Here is a 21,871-nt window from a genome sequence, read left to right as displayed (position 1 = left end):
GCTAGACAGTATCTGACTGGTCAGCACCGTCACATGGACGGTGCTGACCAATCAAAAGCCCTCTTGCCCTTACTGTCATCTCTGCAAGAAGAGGAGAAAAAACCACTTCCCAGGTCTGGGGATTTGAAATATTAATCAGCTTTCTTCCCTCTCCTTGCAGGGATGACAGTACAGGCTAGACAGTATCTGATTGGTCAGCACCCTCACATGGACGGTGCTGACCAATCAAAAGTCCAGCAAGGAGAGGAGATAAAGCGGCAGAGATTTCAAATCCCTGCTGCTTTCTCTCCTCTCCTACCGCTGAGAATACGCAGCATCTGCCACCATAGTATACCGCCCCGCACGCCCACTCTCCACCACGAGAATCCTCCGCGCACCGCTCCTATGTGAACTCAGGCTAGGACAAGCCCGGGTTCAAACAGAAGCAGTGGGGAAACCACATGCGACTGGAACAGGACTAGCATGCTATTCCTTTGTGTCCATACGTTTTGTATTGACGCAAATCGCAGCGTAAAATATCGATAATCGGTATTGGCGAGTACTTGACTGGCAGGATTGGTACTCGTGCTCACCAATTAAAAAAAAAAGGGGAGGGGTATCAGTGCATCCCTAACCGGAAGTATAGCGATAGCTATACTCCCAGAGCTTAGTAAAAATGTAAATAGTAAATGAAAGAGAGAAGTCCATGAGGTTGTATGCACCTCAGTGGGACTTAATCCATAGAATGTGGCTGAATTCCTGGAGTTCGGTTTAATGAATGTTTAGTCGATATGTAAATGACGAACACTCCGTACAATAAGCTGTGTAGTTTGCGATTCAAAACAGAAGCAGCTCATGGCCAGTAAAAGGAAAACCCGTTACCCTGCTGTGCTGGCTTCACCGGCAGACTCATTTCCTGTTTCTGTAGTCCTACTGTGGAAGGGTTGATGGTGGAAGACGCAGTGGAAGCTTCATTTGAGGATTCGTCCACTTCCTCCTCTGGATGCACCTTGTCCGCCTCCTCTGCTGGGTTGTCGTGATCTTCCGTTGGTGTGTCCATCAGAACATCTTCCAACTCCTTCTGGAGCTGCTGCTCGCTTCCATTCCCAACAATCTATAGAAAAAAAATTCAAACAGAACTAAGAGTGTGCGCCAAGCAGGTTCTGTCCTCCTCTCTGCTGCCGGCTGCTGAGATTGGGGAAGGGGTGCAGAGACAAGTGTCTTCCCAGCTGCACAGAGAAGCGCAGGATCTGGCAGAGGAGTTCTGTCCTCCTCTCTGCTGTCAGCTGCTGAGATTGGGGAAGGGGTGCAGAGACAAGCCTCTCCCCAGCTGCACAAAGAAGCGCGGGATCTGGCAGAGGATTTCTGTCCTCCTCTCTGCTGCCGACTGCTGAGACAGGGTGGAGGCAAGGAGGTGCAGCAGCTGCACAGAGAGGCGCAGGATCTGTAGTAGGAGTTCTGCCCTCCTCTCTGCTACCAACTGCTGAGACAAGGGCGAGGCAAGGAGGTGCTGCAGCTGCACAAGGAAGCGCGGGATCTGGCAGAGGAGTTCTGTCCTCCTCTCTGCTGCCAACTGCTGAGACAAGGTGGAGGCAGAGGCAAGGAGGTGCTGCGGGCTGCACAGAGAAGCACATTATCTGGCATAGGAGTTCTGCCCTCCTCTCTGCTGCTAACTGCTGAGACAAGCTGGAGGCAGAGGCAAGGAGGTGCTGCAGCTGCACAGAGGCTCAGGATCTGTAGTAGGATTTCTGTCCTCCTCTCTGCTGCCGACTGCTGAGACAGGGTGGAGGTAAGGTGGTGCTGCAGCTGCACAGAGAGGCTCAGGATCTGTAGTAGGATTTCTGCCCTCCTCTCTGCTGCTAACTGCTGAGACAAGCTGGAGGCAGAGGCAAGGAGGTGCTGCAGCTGCACAGAGAGGCCTAGGATCTGTAGTAAGAGTTTTGCTGAGACAAGGTGAGGACGGAGATGAGGGGGGTGCCACAGCTACAGGAGAGATTTGAGGGCCACATGAAATGGCCTGGTGGTCCAGATTCAGCCCGTGGGCCGTGTCTTTGACAGATGTTCTAAACAAAAAGAGCCACCCCCACCTTGCCTCAGCAGTCGGTAGCAGAGAGCAGGACAGAACTGCTCTGTGCAGCTATGGAGAGGCTCGTCTCTGCTCCCCTACCCTCTGACTCAGCAGCTAGCAGCATAGAGGACAGAACTCCTACAGATCCTGTGCCTCTCTGTACAGCTACAGCATCTCCTTGCCTACCCCTTCACCTCGTCTCAACAGAGACGACGACAAAACTCCTCCTACAGATCCTGTGCCTCTCTGTGCACCCGTAGCACCTCCCTGTCTCCGCCTCTACCTCGATCAGCAGTCAGCAGCAAAGAGGACGACAGAACTCCTCCCACAGATCCTGCGCCTCTCTGTGCAGCCACAGCAACTCCTCATCTCCGCCTACACCTGGTCTTGGCAGTCAGCAGCAGAGAGGACAAAACTCCTCTGCCAGATCCTGCACTTCTCTGTATCTCCGCCTCCCCTGGTCTCAGCCAACTCCAAGCAGCTGACTCCATCCCTCCTCTGGTCCTCCTCCAGACCCTGCACTTTCTACTTTTCAGCTCTGACCCCAGCAGCAGCACAAGTTAAGGGAGTGCACTGTGATGTAAGAGGGGGGTGGGGTGCCTCTTGACATCCAATGTAATGGGGGGTGGGGTGCCTCTTGACATCCGATGTAAGGGGGGGTGGGGTGCCTCTTGACATCCGATGTAAGGGGGGGGGTGCTCTGGACATCCGATGTAAGGGGGGTTGGGGTGCTCTGGACATCTAGTCTTACAGATACAACCAGCCCATTTGAGGGCAGCCATAATGCTGAGGTGACCCGCGATGAAATGCAGTGACACCCCTGGATTTGAAAATTCAAGGAAAATAACATTTTTGCAAAACAATATTGTCAAAAGACAGCCTTCACTTTTCTCAGAAAACAAACAAACAACATATACATCACTAAAGGGGAACATCACCCATGAAAACATGTCCGGGGTTCCTCCCTCCCCCTCCTTTAACTGGAGAATATTTCCTCACTTCTGCAAAGGTTTATTCCTCGGAACTTCCTCTGTCTTCACCCAAACCTAGAAAGATGTAGGCAACCCCCCTTGCCTTCTGGGATATCCCCCCCCCACACCCCTGCTACCTTCTGGGATATCCCCCCCTGCTGCCTTCTGGGATATCCCCCCCCCCACACCCCTGCTGCCTTCTGGGATATCCCCCCACCTGCTGCCTTCTGGGATATCCCCCCACCTGCTGCCTTCTGGGATATCCCCCCACCTGCTGCCTTCTGGGATATCCCCCCACCTTCTGCCTTCTGGGATATCCCCCCCACCTTCTGCCTTCTGGGATATCCCCCCCACCTTCTGCCTTCTGGGATATCCCCCCCACCTTCTGCCTTCTGGGATATCCCCCCCACCTTCTGCCTTCTGGGATATCCCCCCCACCTTCTGCCTTCTGGGATATCCCCCCCACCTTCTGCCTTCTGGGATATCCCCCCCACCTTCTGCCTTCTGGGATATCCCCCCCACTGCTGCCTTCTGGGATATCCCCCCCACTGCTGCCTTCTGGGATATCCCCCCCACTGCTGCCTTCTGGGATAACACCCCCCCCCCCCATTGCCTTCTGGGATGTCCCAAGCCCCCTATCCCTGCAGGCAGTGTATTGATTAGGGGCACACATGTCCTGCGAGATTCTGCGCATGTGCAGACGCAATGCCGCTTTCTGCCAAGTACTTGAATTGGCAGAGACCCAGCAGCAGGTCTGCCTAGACATGAGCTATTTCCACGCATGCGCATGCATGGTGCGGGCCTCCACAAGGCAACAGCTGCGTGTGTCACATGTGCGCAAATCCCGCGTGCATGGCCAGATGTGCCACAGGTCTCTGCCACATCCAAAATACCTGGCAACTTGTGGTGCACCGAAATGAAAATTCAGGATGCACTTCGCTGAAAACCGAAATGGACAGTTTTTAAAAATGAATATATATTTTTTTCAAACGCAATAATTTTTTTTTTTAACCACTTGTAGTCCGGACGCTTTCACCCCCCCTTCCGGTCCGGACGCTTTCACCCCCCCTTCCGGTCCGGACGCTTTCACCCCCCCTTCCGGTCCGCACGCTTTCACCCCCCTTCCGGTCCGCACGCTTTCACCCCCCCTTCCGGTCCGCACGCTTTCACCCCCCCTTCCGGTCCGCACGCTTTCACCCCCCCTTCCGGTCCGCACGCTTTCACCCCCCCTTCCGGTCCGCACGCTTTCACCCCCCCTTCCGGTCCGCACGCTTTCACCCCCCCTTCCGGTCCGCACGCTTTCACCCCCCCTTCCGGTCCGCACGCTTTCACCCCCCCTTCCGGTCCGCACGCTTTCACCCCCCCCCCTTCCGGTCCGCACGCTTTCACCCCCCCCCCCTTCCGGTCCGGACGCTTTCACCCCCCCTTCCGGTCCGGACGCTTTCACCCCCCCTTCCGGTCCGCACGCTTTCACCCCCCCTTCCGGTCCGCACGCTTTCACCCCCCCTTCCGGTCCGGACGCTGTCACCCCCCCTTCCGGTCCGGACGCTGTCACCCCCCCTTCCGGTCCGGACGCTTTCACCCCCCCTTCCGGTCCGGACGCTTTCACCCCCCCTTCCGGTCCGGACGCTTTCACCCCCCCTTCCGGTCCGGACGCTTTCACCCCCCCTTCCGGTCCGCACGCTTTCACCCCCCCTTCCGGTCCGGACGCTTTCACCCCCCCTTCCGGTCCGGACGCTTTCACCCCCCCCTTCCGGTCCGGACGCTTTCACCCCCCCTTCCGGTCCGGACGCTTTCACCCCCCCTTCCGGTCCGCACGCTTTCACCCCCCCTTCCGGTCCGGACGCTTTCACCCCCCCTTCCGGTCCGGACGCTTTCACCCCCCCCTTCCGGTCCGGACGCTTTCACCCCCCCTTCCGGTCCGGACGCTTTCACCCCCCCTTCCGGTCCGGACGCTTTCACCCCCCCTTCCGGTCCGGACGCTTTCACCCCCCCTTCCGGTCCGGACGCTTTCACCCCCCTTCCAGTCCAGACGCATTCACCCCCCTTCCGGTCCAGGCCAATTTTCAGCTTTCAGCGCTATCACACTTTGAATGACAATTGCGCGGTCATGCAACACTGGACCCGTACGAAATTTTTAGCATTTTTTTGAGACAGATAAAACTTTATTTTGATGGTATTTATTCACCGCTGGGATTTTTATTTTTTTTGCTATATAAATGAAAAAGTCCAAAAATATTTTTTTTAAAAAAAGTATTTTTCTTATAAAAGTTTGCAAATAAATAATATTTCATCATAAATCTTGGCCAAAATGTATTCAGATATCTTTTTAGTAAAACATAAATAACCCAAATTAGTTAATAACCAAAAATAATTTTTTTAAACTTTTTTTTACATTTTTATTATTTTTTTTTATATTATATTTATGTTTTTTTTTTTTTCTTTTAACATACTGTCACCCTAGCAGTACAGTGTCACCATAGTGACACTGTACTACTTGTGGGGGGTGATGAAGATTTTATTTTAGTCACAAAGAACTGATTTGCCTTGTGTGAACCGTCTTCTTTCTGTCCTGACACAACGACTTTCCTCCTGGAACAATATTCGGAGTGCTCCTTGAAGGAGGGTAAACTGTACCCAGAAGTCTGCTCCTCCCTCCCCCCCCCCTTCCGGAATCCCTTGTTATTCTGTTCTCCTGTGGATGAGGCGCCGCCACAGATCGAGTGTAGACATGCAGGACGAAGATCCCAGAACAGGCTTGGCAACAATGAAGAACAAGTGTGGGGAGTCGATGAGCCAAAACCACCAGGACCCGAGCGACACGGAGCGCGGCCTGACTTCTACAAGACGATTGCCTCACTCTCCCAGCTGATGTTTCAATCCGGGTTTCACAACCTTTTTTTTTTTTTTTTTCAGTCACGTTGACCTTTAGAAAGTACGATCAGTTTCGAGGCATCCTATTTTACGGGCTCGTTTACGCGTGAATTTGGGGGATTGTAAAACTACATGGCTGAGATACATTTTTACCACCCACCCCCAATTTCCTTCACTTTAGCTGCCAGGGTTGCACTTGTGTTGCGGCGACAATGCTTTGCGGCCGTGGCAGAAGAGATAACCCCGCCGTGTTGGGCTGGCACCAATGGCCACCCCAACCCTCCCGCCCCAGCTCATCTGTCCACTCAGCACATCCCCCACTTCACAGTAACTACCATCTCTGCTTATCACCCACTTTACAGTAACCCCCAGCTCTGCTCATCCCCCACTCAGTAGTAACCCCCAGCTCTGCTGATCCCCTGCCCAGTAGTAACCCCCAGCTCCGCTAATTACTCGTTCAGTAGTAACCCCCTTCTGGTCCCCCAACCAGTAGTAACCCCCAGCTCTGCTAATCCCCCGCCCAGTAGTAACCCCCACTCTGCTGATCCACCGCCCAGTAGTAACCCCCAGCTCTGCTGATCCACCGCCCAGTAGTAACCCCCAGCTCTGCTGATCCACCGCCCAGTAGTAACCCCCAGCTCTGCTGATCCACCGCCCAGTAGTAACCCCCAGCTCTGCTGATCCACCGCCCAGTAGTAACCCCCAGCTCTGCTGATCCACCACCCAGTAGTAACCCCCAGCTCTGCTGATCCACCGCCCAGTAGTATCCCCCAGCTCTACTGATCCCCTGACCAGTAGTAACCCCCAGCTCTACTGATCCACCGCCCAGTAGAAACCCCCAGCTCCGTTAATTACATGCTCAGTAGTAACCCCCTTCTGATCCCCTGCTCAATAGTAACCCCAAGCTCTGCAGATTCCCTTTACAATAGGACCCCCCCAAACTCTGCTGATTCCCCCTCTCAGCAGTAACCCTCAGTGCTGCTGATCCCCCACTCAGCAGTAACCCCCAGCTCTGCTGATCCCCCATTCAGCAGTAACCCCCAGCTCTGCTGATCCCCCACTCAGCAGTAAGTTCCAGTGCTGCTTATCCCCCACTCAGCAGTAACCCCAGCTCTGTTCATCCTCCCCCCCAGCAGTAACCCCCAGATCTGCCCTAAAAAAACTGTCTACCTAACTTAGAGAAGCAGTTCCGACTATATAGAAAACCTATAGACACACAAGTATACATATACACACACAAATACACATACACACAAATACACACAAATATACGTACACTAATACACATACACACAAATACACACACTTACACACCCACCCATATAGTCTTTTTAAAAAAAAACAAAAACAGATTTACTGTATGTGGGCCATGCAGACAACGAGCCCGGTGCAAACAGTCCAGTCACTGAGGTCTTCCAGTGCTTGCAGCAGGCCAGTCCCAGCTCTCCGTCCATTATCCCCGCTCTCACCACGCTGCAGGTAATGACAGTTGTTTCCGGGCACAAGCCCCGCAAGCTGCAGGCAAACTCTAGCCCCTGACCCGGACCCACTGAATGCTCAAACTCATACAACTGAAATCTGCTGGAGCGAGGATGGCCTGGTCACTGTCACTCAGCACTCACGCAGGGCGCAACTTCTCTCCACCAGGATGCCGAGACACCCCTGACCAACTGAGATGGCACCGCAGTTGGGGAAAGGCCTAGTCTAAATCATTGAAATGACGGACGCAACATGCTCACCTTGAGCCCCGTCTTCTCATCATCGCTGCCATTGTTTGCAGAATGCATTTCATCCCCTTGTTTGTATACCAGTACAAAGTCTTCGCTGTTCAAGGTGGACACGGAGTCTGAGGACACGCTGATCTTCCCCACAGAAGCCTTGTCATCCATGTTTCATGAAGGAAGATCCACACATGAATGATTCCCTAGGAGGGAAAGAAGTATCTTTGGTCACACATATAATGTACTAGAAATCGCCATTTAAAAAAAAAAAAAAAAAAATCAGAGAACAGGAGACCTAGGTAGGTACAACGTCCACCCCGCCTGTAATGCTGCAAGATTTCAGAATCATTGTATCAGGGGGTGTGTTTTGTTTTTTTTAATAATACAGATAGGAGAAAATAAACAAGAGACGTGTCCCAACAAATACAAATGAAGTAACACGGAATCCAAGACGCGAGGCAGAGACCGAGGGCTGCAATAGTGACAGAGAAGCTGGGGGTAGAGGAAGACTGGAGCTGCGAGATATTACAGATGGATGGCTCAGCTCTGCCCCAAAACAGAACTCAACCCACAACTCATTATTATTATACAGGATTTATATACATTATTATTATTATTATACAGGATTATTATATTATTATTATACAGGATTTATATACATTATTATTATTATACAGGATTATTATATTATTATTATACAGGATTTATGGCGCCAACAGTTTGCTCAGCGCTTTACAATATAACGGGAGACAATACAGCAACAATACAGTTCAATACATGAGGGATAGGAGGGCCCTGATCCTGGGAGCTTATCTGTTTGGATAAGCAGTGGGAGGGTTCAAACCCATCCGTCAGGCATCTGAGGCCATCATACTAATTCATTCTTCCATAGTTCACTATAGGCTTCAACAGGATCAAGCCCTGAAGAAGAACCCTTTGGACCTCCGAAATGCATTGGATTTTTACGTATCTAAAGTGTGAATAAAATTAGACAGACCTTCACCTTTCATACTTTCAATAATCTTGTTCCTTTCTGAGGGGGGGGGGGGAGAGGGGGGGAGGAGAGGGGGGGGGGAGAGGGGGGGGAGAGAGAGGGGGGGGAGAGAGGGGGGGGGGAGAGAGGGGGGGGGGAGAGAGGGGGGGGGGAGAGAGGGGGGGGGAGAGAGGGGGGGGGGAGAGGGGGGGGAGAGAGGGGGGAGAGAGGGGGGGGAGGAGAGAGGGGGGGAGGAGAGAGGGGGGGAGAGAGGGGGGGAGAGGGGGGGGAGAGGGGGGGAGAGGGGAGGGGGGAGAGAGCGTTACGGTGAACATTCCATGAACAAATCACATTTTTGAATGGCGCAGGCAGTTTAAGTTGGGGCAGGAAGATGTCCACGATGACGCGGGCAGCCAAAAAATGCAAAAGGCAGGTGCAAATTAGGAAAACGAGAATGTTATGGGAATCTGTTCGGAGGAAAAGACCAGGGCTGACGAGTGGATTCTCCACCGCGACAACGCTCCTGCACATTCTCCACCGCGACAACACTCCTGCACATTCTCCACCGCGACAACACTCCTGCACATTCTCCACTGCGACAACACTCCTGCACATTCTCCACCGCGACAACGCTCCTGCACATTCTCCACCGCGACAACGCTCCAGCACATTCTCCACCGCGACAACGCTCTTGCACATGATGCGTAAAGTGTTTGCAAGTTCCTGGCCCTGAAATCCATTCCGAAACTTCACCAACCACCTTATTCCCCTGACTTAGCACCCGGAGCCTTTTGGCTGTTTCCCAAACTAAAAAACCAAAGAAATGTAGCAGAATACATCTCGGCCTAAATTTATGATGAACAATTATTTATTTGCAAACTTTTATAACAGAAACAAAGAAAAACGTGTTTTTTTCACAAATTTCGGGCATTTTTGTTAATTTGGCAAAAAATAAAAACCCCAGCGGTGATTAAATACCACCAAAAGAAAGCTCTAGTTGTGTGAAGAAAATAACATTTTAATTTGGGTACAGTGTTGCATGACCGCGCAATTGTCAAAGTGTGAGAACGCTGAAAGCTGAAAACTGGCCTGGGCAGGAAGGGGGTATAAGAGCCCGGGATGGAAGGGGTTAAATGGGAGCATTTGAAGTCCAACAATCTGGGATCCCAAATGCTGAATATTTTGAAGGTTAATATTCCTTATCTTACAGAAGACAAACACGGCCAGCTTGCCAGATCTTCAAGTTGCACAACAAACAAAAAAAAGTGGCCAACTAAAGTCTTAAGAGTCCAAAGTCCTTTATTGTTTCACAAGTAGCAACAAAAATACATCCAATGCCCTTCAAAGGCCAAAAAATATCCTTCGTCGGGCCCCCCCCCCCTATTTATACTTACCTAGGTGGATGCAGCATCAATCCGATTCTACATCCATCCCCCCCATTGGCTCCAAGTCACCGGTCACACCGCTGCGATTTGTGTACAATTTCTCCTTGACTGCTGAGATGAGAGTGGAACTGCATGCACTGCCCCCCCCCCCCCCCGTCACTAACCGCTCCCGGGGTTCCTCTCTCCAGCCCCCCCGCGTCACTACCCGCTCCCGGGGTTCCTCTCTTCAGCCCCCACGTCACTACCCGCTCCAGGGGTTCCTCTCTTCAGCCCCCCCGCGTCACTACCCGCTCCCGGGGTTCCTCTCTTCAGCCCCCCACGTCACTACCCGCTCCCGGGGTTCCTCTCTCCAGCCCCCCCGCGTCACTACCCGCTCCCGGGGTTCCTCTCTCCAGCCCCCCCGCGTCACTACCCGCTCCCGGGGTTCCTCTCTCCAGCCCCCCCGCGTCACTACCCGCTCCCGGGGTTCCTCTCTTCAGCCCCCCTCGTCACTACCCGCTCCCGGGGTTCCTCTCTTCAGCCCCCACGTCACTACCCGCTCCCGGGGCTCCTCTCTCCAGCCCCCCTCGTCACTACCCGCTCCCGGGGCTCCTCTCTCCAGCCCCCCTCGTCACTACCCGCTCCCGGGGTTCCTCTCTTCAGCCCCCACGTCACTACCCGCTCCCGGGGCTCCTCTCTCCAGCCCCCCACGTCACTACCCGCTCCCGGGGTTCCTCTCTCCAGCCCCCCACGTCACTACCCGCTCCCGGGGTTCCTCTCTCCAATCCCTAAATCATTACATACGCTGGGTTTTCTTTTTCCAACCCCTACGTCACTGCATGCTCTGGGATTCCTTTCTCCAGCCCCAACATCACTACAGTGCACAGCAGTGGCGTAGTACTGAGAGATGGAGCCTTAGCATGAGGCAGGGAACACAGGCATCCAACATTTCAAAAGCATTTAAACTTACGGAGACAGCAGTGCTGGAGCACTGCAAACCCCAACTTTGGATGTCTGTTTCCCACTGTGCTCTGGGGTTCCTTTCTCCAAGCCCTACACCGCCACGTGCTCTGGGGTTCCTTTCTCCAAGCCCTACACCGCCACGTGCTCTGGGGTTCCTTTCTCCAAGCCCTACACCGCCACGTGCTCTGGGGTTCCTTTCTCCAAGCCCTACACCGCCACGTGCTCTGGGGTTCCTTTCTCCAAGCCCTACACCGCCACGTGCTCTGGGGTTCCTTTCTCCAAGCCCTACACCGCCACGTGCTCTGGGGTTCCTTTCTCCAAGCCCTACACCGCCACGTGCTCTGGGGTTCCTTTCTCCAAGCCCTACACCGCCACGTGCTCTGGGGTTCCTTTCTCCAAGCCCTACACCGCCACGTGCTCTGGGGTTCCTTTCTCCAAGCCCTACACCACCACGTGCTCTGGGGTTCTTTTCTCCAAGCCCTACACGCCGGGACCCGGTGATTGACAGCTGCAGATGGTGCGGGTACGGAGCGCACGCGCCCCCTACCCGGAAATGCAAAATCAGGTACATTTACGTGATTTGGCGCATCCGTGCCAACCTGTAGCGGTACTTCTGCTATAGGGCGGACGGGAAGCAATTCAAGTGGAATTTTTTTTTGTTGCTGGGCAGAATAAAAATGCAAAACGTCGCAAAACCGCACTACCGCGCATTTCAGCGGCTTCTCCATTGAACTCTATTGTAGCAAAAATGCTTTTTTGCTTTTAACCACTTCAAGTCCGGACAATTTTCAGCTTTCAGCGCTATCACACTTTGAATGATAATTGCGCGGTCATGCAACACTGTACCCATATGGATTTTTTTGCATTTTTTTGAGACAGATAGAGCCTTATTTTGGTGGTATTTATTCACCACTGGGATTTTTATTTTTTTTTTGCTAAATGAAAAAGTCCAAAATTTTTGAAAAAAAAAGTGTTTTTCTTATAAAATTTTGGAAATAAATAATATTTCATCATAAATCTTGGCCAAAAATTATTCCGTTATCTTTTTAGTAAAAAAAAATTAGTTTATAACCAAAAATTATAATTATAATTTTTTTACATTTTATTTTTTTATATAGTTTTTTTTTTTTTTTTTTTTTACATACTGTCACCCTAGCATTACAGTGTCACCATGGTGACACTGTACTACTTGTGGGGGGTGATGAAGATTTTTTTTTTTTTTACACTGATTGCTTTTACATCCATATAGGCTGTAAAAGCAATCATTTCTCCTTCTCTCTGGCTGCATTCTTGCAGCCATTGAGAAATACTGAGTGAGCTGTGATTGGTCACAGCTTGTCACATGGTACAAGGCTGTCGTGAATAGCCTTGTACCATGTGATCTCTGTGATCATTCACAGATTTCACACGTAGTAAGCAATGATGTCACAAGTGACATCTTGCTTACTACTCTGTATGTGATCACTGATTGGCCAATCAGTGATCAAATGATCGGGACCTCACACAGAGGTCCTGTACGACGATCGGTGTTCCACTGTGTCCGGAGGACACAGCGGGCACCAGATGACGGTGCTGCGCGCTCCTAGGGAGCGGGGAGGCCGTTTATAAATGGCCACCTGACCCTGCACTGCCACCGTCTGGCTGTTTATATACAACGGCCGGACGGGAGGTGGTTAAAAAAAGTCACCGACCCTTTCCAAAAAAGCAGCGGCTCAAAAAAGCATCAATGTGAAGGTGCTCAATAGGAAACCATGTTGGACGGACTGTAGTGCGTTTCTGCAAGAAAAAAAAAAAAATCGCATTGGTGTGAACGGAGCTTTATGCAGGCCACAGATGGGTCGAAAATTGGCTGATTTTTCTGCCGAAAAAAAAAAAAAAAAAAAAAAAAAAAAAAAAAATCGGCTGATTTTTGCACCATTAACGGGTTAATTGGTCGGCCGTTTTTCCGGATTATGGCACATTTTTTTTGAGCGGTAAAGTTGGAAAAAAATCAGCCGATTTTCGCAGCAATGATGGGCAAATTGGCCGATCTTTTTACCGATAAAAAATCTGCGCATGAGAGGAAGAAAGAAGAATTCCAGTCCGCTATTATATTTGACATGAAAAAGTCTCGCGGTTGCAACAATGTATCCGTTTGTATCCGAATAAAACCATCTGTATCCGAAATGGATACAAATGGATACATTGTTGCAACCGCGAGACTTTTTCATGTCAAATATAATAGCGGAGCTCTCTGCAGGGACAGAACTAATTAAATGCCGGCCGTAGACGGGATGAAAATCGGCCGATTTATTTACCGTTGGTGGTAACGTCGGCCTATTGAACGACCGAATTTGGGGTTTTTTCTTAAAAAGCCCATCTATGGCCAGCATTATGCGGGGCATACATGGTTCAAATTCCGAATGATTTTTGTACGAAAATCAGACCTAAAATAATCGGCTGATTTTCGCTCTGTTAGTGGGGCGATGGCATCGGCCGATTTTTATGGTTCCTCCCCATTTCGTTCATCGGGCATGCTGGAAAATTCGGGAAAAACGACCGATTTTCGAAATCATTGGTGGCACCATCGGATCATAGAACGACCGACGTTTGGATTTTCGGAAAAATCGTTCGGAATTCGAACCATGTATGGCCTGCATTAGGCTAGGTTCACACTAATGCGGTGCATTACATCGCATGTTATTCTCTCAGAAACCACGCCACATTCCTGTGCCAATCACATGCGATCAGTGTGCGGTACATTTTGTATGGCTCCAAACGCACCGCACCCAAATGACGCAGGACCCTTTTTTTTTTTGGGTCCGCACTAGAATTGGATCGCATGGGCATTGACACCTCTGCGATCGGATTCTGCACATCGCACCGCATTTTACGGACTGATTTCGGTGGTGGTTGACTTAACATACACACCCGCAGCGGTTCGCGTGAACGGGGTGCGATTCTGATGCGGTGTGGAAATCGCACAGAAAATGCTGCGCGTTCCGCACCGCGTCAGTGTGCACCCGGGGCTGGCTCACCCCGGGATGCACATGTTCCCATGTGAGCTTTTTGCATGTCCTGTTTCTGACAGCATGTTCATTTCAATAGGTTGCCAAATGCACGGAAGGGCACAAAACGAAGGGCGGGCACAACTTTTAAAAATCGCACTGAACCGTACCACACGTTACTGCAGTGCCATGAGGTTTGGAGGATGCAAATACGCCACATTTGATTGATGCGTTTGGGGTGCCATTTTAAAATGAAAAGTCTAAGGAAGGGTAACACGTTACCATGCGGCTCGGGAAATCAGTCCCGAAACTTGCCTTCCCCCGCGCCTGCATTCCCACTACTGCACTGTGTACAAAAATCGCATGCCTTCATGAAACGCACGTGAATGGCAAGAACTTTCTTAGGTGCGTGAGAATGCGCAGACACTTCCTCCAGCCTCCCCATTCCTCTCCTGCGTTGTCACCTCATCACAAAGGCTTCTGGTGCAGATTATGACCTTGGAAATGAGTCAGCTGTCATTCCGGAGCCAATCAGCTTCGTCCGGGACATTCTCCGCCCCTCAGCTGTACGTTCACAAAGAGGGTGGGGATGCTCATGACATCATTGACCTAATATGGTCACGTGGCTACATTAGGTCCATGATGTCATCAACGATCCCTACTGCTTGTGTACGTGCAGCTGAGGAGGCGGGGAATCCTCTGGCCGCATCCCATTAGCCCGGGAACTACTGACCCCCCCAAGCTCCGCCCTAATTACGTCACAATGTGACGCCACCAAACAGTATTATACAGAAATGACAACTCCACATTCGTACCAGTGTAGCGTCGTAACGTGCAAAATTCCGCACGCTCACGAAACGCACGTTAATGGCAAGAATTTTATTTTTTGTGTGCGTGAGAACATGCAGACACTTCCTGTTATAGGGTGACAACACTCTCCTCCAGCCTCCCCATTCCTCTCCTGCGTTGTCACCTCATCGCAAAGGCTTCTGGTGGAGATTAAAACCTTGGAAATCAGTCAGCTGACATTCCGGAGCCAATCAGCCGAGTCTGGGACATTCTCCGCACCTCAGCTGCACGTACAGCCAATCAGCTGCATCCATGATATTAAAGCTCGGGAAGAACAACTGACCCCTCAAGCTCCGCCCCTAATAACAGCACGTCACGTTAAAATGTGACGCCACCAAAAACTATACAAGTCCACGTTCGTAGCAGTGTAGTGTGTATGTGTGCGCAGATTTGCACGCATTCACAAATCGCTAAGACCTCATTCACATTCATCAAAACATGATGCCACCGAACAGTATTATACAAAAATGACTCATTTCCACATTCCTACAAGTACAGCGTGTAAACGTGTGAAAAATTGCGCATATTCACAAAACACAGGAGAATGGCAAGCAAGAACTTTTTTTTTTTTTTCATGTGCGTGAGAACGTGCAGACACTTCCTGGTATAGGGTGACAACACACTCTTTCAGCCTCTCCATTCCTCTCCTGTGTTGTCACCTCATCACAAAGGCTTCTGGTGCAGATTATGACCTTGGAAATCAGTCAGCTGTCATTCCGGAGCCAATCAGCTGCGTCCGGGACATTCTCCGCCCCTCAGCTGCACGTTCATAAAGGGGGTGGGGATGCTCATGACATCATTGTGTACGTGCAGCTGAGGAGGCGGGGAATCATCTGGCCGCATCCCATTAGCCCGGGAAAAACTGACCCCCCCCCCTAAACTCCGCCCTAATTATGTCACGTCACAACGTGACGCCACCAAACAGCATTATACAAAAATGACAATTCCACATTCGTAACAGTGTAGCGGTGTAACGTGCAAAATTGGGCACGTTCACGAAACGCACGTTAATGGCAAGAACTTTTTTTTGTGTACGTGAGAACGTGCAGACACTTTCTGTTATAGAGTGACAACACTCCTCCAGCCTCCCCATTCCACTCCAGCGTTGTCACCTTATCACAGAGATTATGACCAGCGCTGAGCTTGGAAACCAGTCAGCTGTCATTCCGGAGCCAATCAGCTGCGTCCGGGACATTCTCCGCCCCTCAGCTGCACGTTCACAAAGGGGGTGGGGATGCTCATGACATCATTGACCTAATATGGTCACGTGGCTACATTAGGTCTATGATGTCATCAACAATCCCTACCGCTTGTGTACGTGCAGCTGAGGCGGGGAATCCTCTGGCCGCATGCCATTAGCCCGGGAAAAACTGCCCCCCCCAAGCTCCGCCCTAATTATGTCACGTCACAACGTGACGCCACTAAACAGCATTATACAAAAATGACAACTCCACATTCGTACCAGTGTAGCGTCGTAATGTGCAAAATTGCGCACATTCACGAAACGCACGTTAATAGCAAGCACTATTTTTTTGTGTGCGTGAGAACGTGCAGACACTTCCTGTTATAGGGTGACAACACTCTCCTCCAGCCTCCCCATTCCTCTCCTGCGTTGTCACCTCATCGCAAAGGCTCCTGGTGGAGATTATGACCTTGGAAATCAAGCAGCTGACATTCGTGACGCCACCAAACAGTATTATACAAAAATGACCCATTTCCACATGTTCACAAAACGCATGTTAATGGCAAGCAAGAATTTTTTTTTCCCGTGCAGACACTTCCTGTTATAGGGTGACAACACTCTCCTCCAGCCCCCCCATTCCTCTCCTGCATTGTCACCTTATCACAAAGGCTTCTGGTGGGGAATATGAGCAGCGCTGAGCTTGGAAACCAGTCAGCTGTCATTCCGGAGCCAATCAGCTGCGTCCAGGTCATTCTCCGCCCCTCAGCTGAACGTAAACAAAGGGGGTGGAGATGCTCATGACATCACTGACCTAATATAGTAACATGGCTACAATAGGTCTATGATGTCATCAACAATCACCACCGCTTTGTAAACCTGCAGCTGAGGGGGCGGGGAATCCTCTGGCCGCATTAGCCTGGACACGACAACTGGACCGCCCCAAGCTCCGCCCTAATTACATCACAATGTGACGCCACCAAACAGTATTATACAGAAATGACAACTCCACATTCGTATCGGTGTAGCGTCGCAACGTGCAAAATTGCGCACATTCATGAAACGCACGTTAATGGCAAGAACTTTTTTTTAGCGTGCGCGAGAACATGCAGACACTTCCTGTTATAGGGTGACAACACTCCAGCCTCCCCATTCCTCTCCGCCCCTCAGCTGCACGTAAACAAAGGGGGTGGGGATGCTCATGACATCACTGACCTAATATGGTCACATGGCTACATTAGGTCTATGCTGTCATCAGGGGCGGACTGACAACTCATGGGGCCCCCGGGCAATAGGGGATCATGGGGCCACTGTGTCCTTGCCCAAACTCAAAAAAAGCCTATGAAAAAAAGGTATCAGGGGCATCTCATGGGGCCCCCTACTGACCCCGGGCCCTCGGGCAGTGCCCGAGTTTCCAAATGGTCAGTCCGCCCCTGGATGTCATCAACAATCCCTACCGCTTTGTGTACCTGCAGGTGAGGGGGCGGGGAATCCTCTGGCCGCATCCAATTAGCCCGGGCATGGCAACTTGACCGGCCAAGCTCCGCCCTAATTACGTCACGTCACAACGTGACGCCACCAAATAGTATTATACAGAAATGACAACTCCACATCCGTACCAGTGTAGCGTCGTAACGTGAAAAATTGCGCACATTCACAAAACGCACGTTAATGGCAAGAGCTGACTCCTCCAAGCTCCGCCCTAATTACACACATCACGTCAAAAACGTTGCGCCACCAAAAACGTCCACATTTGTACTAGCGCATGACACATGTGGATGCCGATTGGCAGCCATTAACAAAGCGCGAGCAAAAGGGCCCATTTGCATTTGCGTTTTTTCTTTCCCGCGCCGTATTTGTCGCGTGACAGCGTAGGGCAGCCAAAGCGGCTCTTGCGCTTTTTTTTTTTTGGTAGCCGCGTTTGACGTGCCGATAAGAACGGTTCGCCCAGCGTGATGTGCGTTCTGGCGCAGTTTCCAGAAACGCGAAGGTGCGTCGAGGTCTTATAGCGACTTTGCATGCACGGCGAGATGCGCGGCGCTGGAAAGGGTTACGGAAGCCTCTTTGCCGCGTGCAGGACGCACGGTTGACATAAAAGAGACCACCGAACGCACGTCTCCCGCCAAACAAACAGGAAAAGCTGCAGAAACATGGCGGAGTTGAATTAGTACGAAGTTCTAACGTGAACTGTCACTGGGCACTATTATGGGGTGTCATGGAGACCGGAAGTGGCTGCAAAGAGGGTGCAGGGGACTAGCAGCACCCAGGACGGACAGGAGGTGACAACAGGGGTCCCAAGAAACACCACACAGAGCCATAGCACACCAGAACACCCGCCTGGGGCCTCCGAGGGAGGAGGGGGCCTCCGGTGTGATGAGGAGACACCCTGTCACCCCTCACAACACTGACAGGGGCCCCGGGCCCGGATGAGGCCTACCCGTGACCTCCGAGGAGTGCGGGGCCCTCCCGGGCAGTCCCTGTACACCGGGCCGCGGCTCGACACCCTCCCCTCCGAATCCCAGACACCCTGGGCTCCTCACCTCCCGGATCCAGGCCATGGACGGATCCGCGCCGGAAGTGACGCCGGGGCGCCGCAGTCACGTGACGTGCCGGCGCCATGGGATGTAAACATCCGCCGTCCTTTCAATCACCTTTATTGACAAAGAGACAAGAAGGACAGAGAGTGTAGGGGAGGGGGTGTGGAGGGAGAGGGGGGCTCAGAGTGTTCCCTACAGGACAGGGGCTGTCCCACTCTCCTCTGTCACTGATATCCCATGTGGAAATCCATTTTATACCGGATATAAATCATACATATTGTCTCCTTCATAAATCATTATATCAACTATAAATCATAATAATATATTTATTTATTATATTTATGTATTTTATAAGTCATGCCATCAATTATAAATAATTTTATACATATGGTATCCTTTATAAATCATTCTTAGAATTAGTATAATATATATATGAATGTTTCAATAAAGAATATAATAGAATTATTTGTAAAGGTTATAATATGTATAAAATGCATTATAATTAATGTCAGAATTATTGATAATTAATAGAATGATATAAGAATGATTGATAAAGGATATAATATGTATAAAATTATTCATAATTAATGTAACAATTATTCATAATTAATAGAATGATTGATAAAAGATATAATATGTATAAAATGATCTATAATTAATGTAACAATTATTTATAATTAATAGAGTGATTGATAAAGGATATAATATGTATACAATGATTTATAATGAATGTAACAATTATTTATAATTAAGAGAATGATTTATAAATGATATAATATGTATAAAATTATTTATCATTATTGTAACAATTATTTATAATTAATAGAATGATTGATAAAAGATATAATATGTATAAAATGATCTATAATTAATGTAACAATTATTTATAATTAATAGAATGATTGATAAAGGATATAATATGTATACAATGATTTATAATTAATAGAATTATATAAGAATGATTGATAAAGGATATAAGATGTATAAAATGCATTATAATTGATGTCATAATTATTGATAATTATTATAATGATATAAGAATGATTGATAAAGGATATAATATGTATACAATTATTTATAATTAATGTAACAATTATTTATAATTAATAGAACAATTTATAAAGGATATAATATGTATAAAATTATTTATAATTAATGTAACAATTATTTATAATTAATAGAATGATTTATAAAGGATATAATATGTATAAAATGATTTATCATTATTGTAACAATTATTTATAATTATTATAATGATATAAGAACGATTGATAAAGGATATATGTATAAAATGCATTATAATTGATGTCAGAATTATTGATAATTATTATAATGATATAAGAATGATTTATGAAGGATAATATGTATAAAACTATCAATAATGTAACAATTATTTATAATTAATATAATGATATAAGAATGATTGATAAAGGATATAATATGTATAAAACTATTTATAATTAATGTAGCAATTATTTATAATTAATATAATGATATAAGAATGATTGATAAAGGATATAATATGTATAAAACTATTTATAATTAATGTAGCAATTATTTAGAATTAATATAATGATATAATGATAAATAATTTTATACATATTATATCCTTTATCAATCATTCTTATATCAATATATTAATTATAAATAATTGTTACATTAATGATAAATAATTTTATACATATTATATCCTCTATCAATCATTCTTATAACAATTATTTATAACTAATATGATGATATAAGAATGATTTATAAAAGGATATATGTATAAAATCCATTATAATTGATGTTAGAATTATTGATAATTAATATAATGATATAAAAATGATTTAAAAAGGATATATGTATAAAATTATTTATCATTAATGTAACATTTATAATTAATATAACGATAGAATGATTGATAAAGGATATAATATGTATAAAATGCATTATAATTGATGTTAGAATTATTGATAATTAATATAAGATTGATTTATAAAGGATATAATATGTATAAAATCCATTATAATTGATGTTAGAATTATTGATAATTAACATAATGATATAAAAATGATTTAAAAAGGATATAATATGTATAAATTATTTATCATTAATGTAACATTTATAATTAATATAATGATAGAATGATTGATAAAGGATATACTATGTATAAAATGAATTTTAATTGATGTTAGAATTATTGATAATTAATATAATGATGGAATGATTTCTAAAGGTTATAATATGTATAAATCAGTTTTATACCAGATATGTCATTCTTATACATCCTGTATTAATTTGGATTGTAATTGTACTGTCTGCCCTTATGTTGTAAAGCGCTGTTGGCGCTATATAAATCCTGTATTATAATAATAATATCTCCTTTATAAGTCACTCTTCTCTCAATTATAAATAATTTTATACTAATTATAATATATCCTTTATAGATCATTCTTATAATTGGTATAATATATATAAGAATGATATATAGAGAATAAAATTGATATAAGAATGATTTATAAAAGTTAGAATATGTATGCAATGATTTATAATTGATTTCAGAAATATTTATAATTATTATACTGAATCAAAAATTATCTATAAAGGCTATAATTGATATAAGAATGATTTATAATATGTATGAAAATAATTTATAATTGATGTAGGAATTATTTATAATTAATATGAAGATATAAGAATGAATGGAGGAAAGATCAAAACTAATCTCAGAAAGTACTATTTTACTGAAACAGTAGTTGATGCTTGGAATAAACTTCCAGCAGAGGTAGTGAGCCAGTCAGCAGCAAATAGCTTCAAACATGCTTGGTACAAACATAGGTTTATACTCAGGCAAAAAAGGTAACACAAAAAAAAAAAAAACACACACACACAACCCCCTCCCCTTAAAAAAAAAAGAATACAAAAAAAAAAAAAAAAACAGGCAGACTTGATGGACCACTCAGTATTTTTCTGCTGTCACTTTTATATGTTTATAAAGGATATAATTCAGATAAGATTTATAGATAATATATTTGATATAATAATAATAATCTATAGCTGATATAATTAGTAGAAGAATGATTTATTATGAATAAGACTGATATAAGAATGATTTATAAAGGACATATGATGTACCAGAATAATTTAAAAAGAATATAATGGACATAAAAATTAATAATTACAACGGATATAATTGATATAGGAAATATTTATAAAGAATACAATATGTATAAGAACAATTTATAATTGATACAATTGGTTTAAGAATGATATATAAAGATATATGTGTAAGAATGATTTATAATTGATACAATTGGTTTAAGAATGATTTATAAAGATATAATATGTATAAAAATGATTTGGAATTGTGAGTTTTTTTTTATTTAAATAAATATGATATAAGAATGGCTTATAAAACATATG

The 21,871-nt window shown here is 46.7% G+C and overlaps 1 protein-coding gene across 1 annotated transcript in view; it reads right to left on the bottom strand.

Annotated features, from left to right (window-relative positions):
* LOC149457057 (rab GTPase-activating protein 1-like) overlaps positions 1-18,564 on the bottom strand; it is a gene marked incomplete at its 3' end in the record, with an annotated part of 62,228 nt that extends 43,664 nt beyond the window's left edge. The window contains exons 1-3 of the mRNA XM_089684125.1: positions 18,470-18,564; positions 7,632-7,816; positions 862-1,093 (exon numbers count right to left, since the gene is read on the bottom strand). Of these exons, the coding sequence (XP_089540251.1) occupies positions 862-1,093; positions 7,632-7,781 (382 nt within the window). The remainder of the gene's footprint in view (positions 1-861; positions 1,094-7,631; positions 7,817-18,469) is intronic.
* Positions 18,565-21,871: the final 3,307 nt, after the last annotated feature.

The sequence above is a fragment of the Staurois parvus genome, unplaced genomic scaffold, assembly GCF_062004578.1.
Source record: "Staurois parvus isolate SC_StPar_1 unplaced genomic scaffold, SC_StPar_1.0 ptg000337l, whole genome shotgun sequence".
Lineage (NCBI taxonomy): Eukaryota > Metazoa > Chordata > Amphibia > Anura > Ranidae > Staurois > Staurois parvus.
This window is presented reverse-complemented; position numbering and strand designations above follow the sequence as displayed.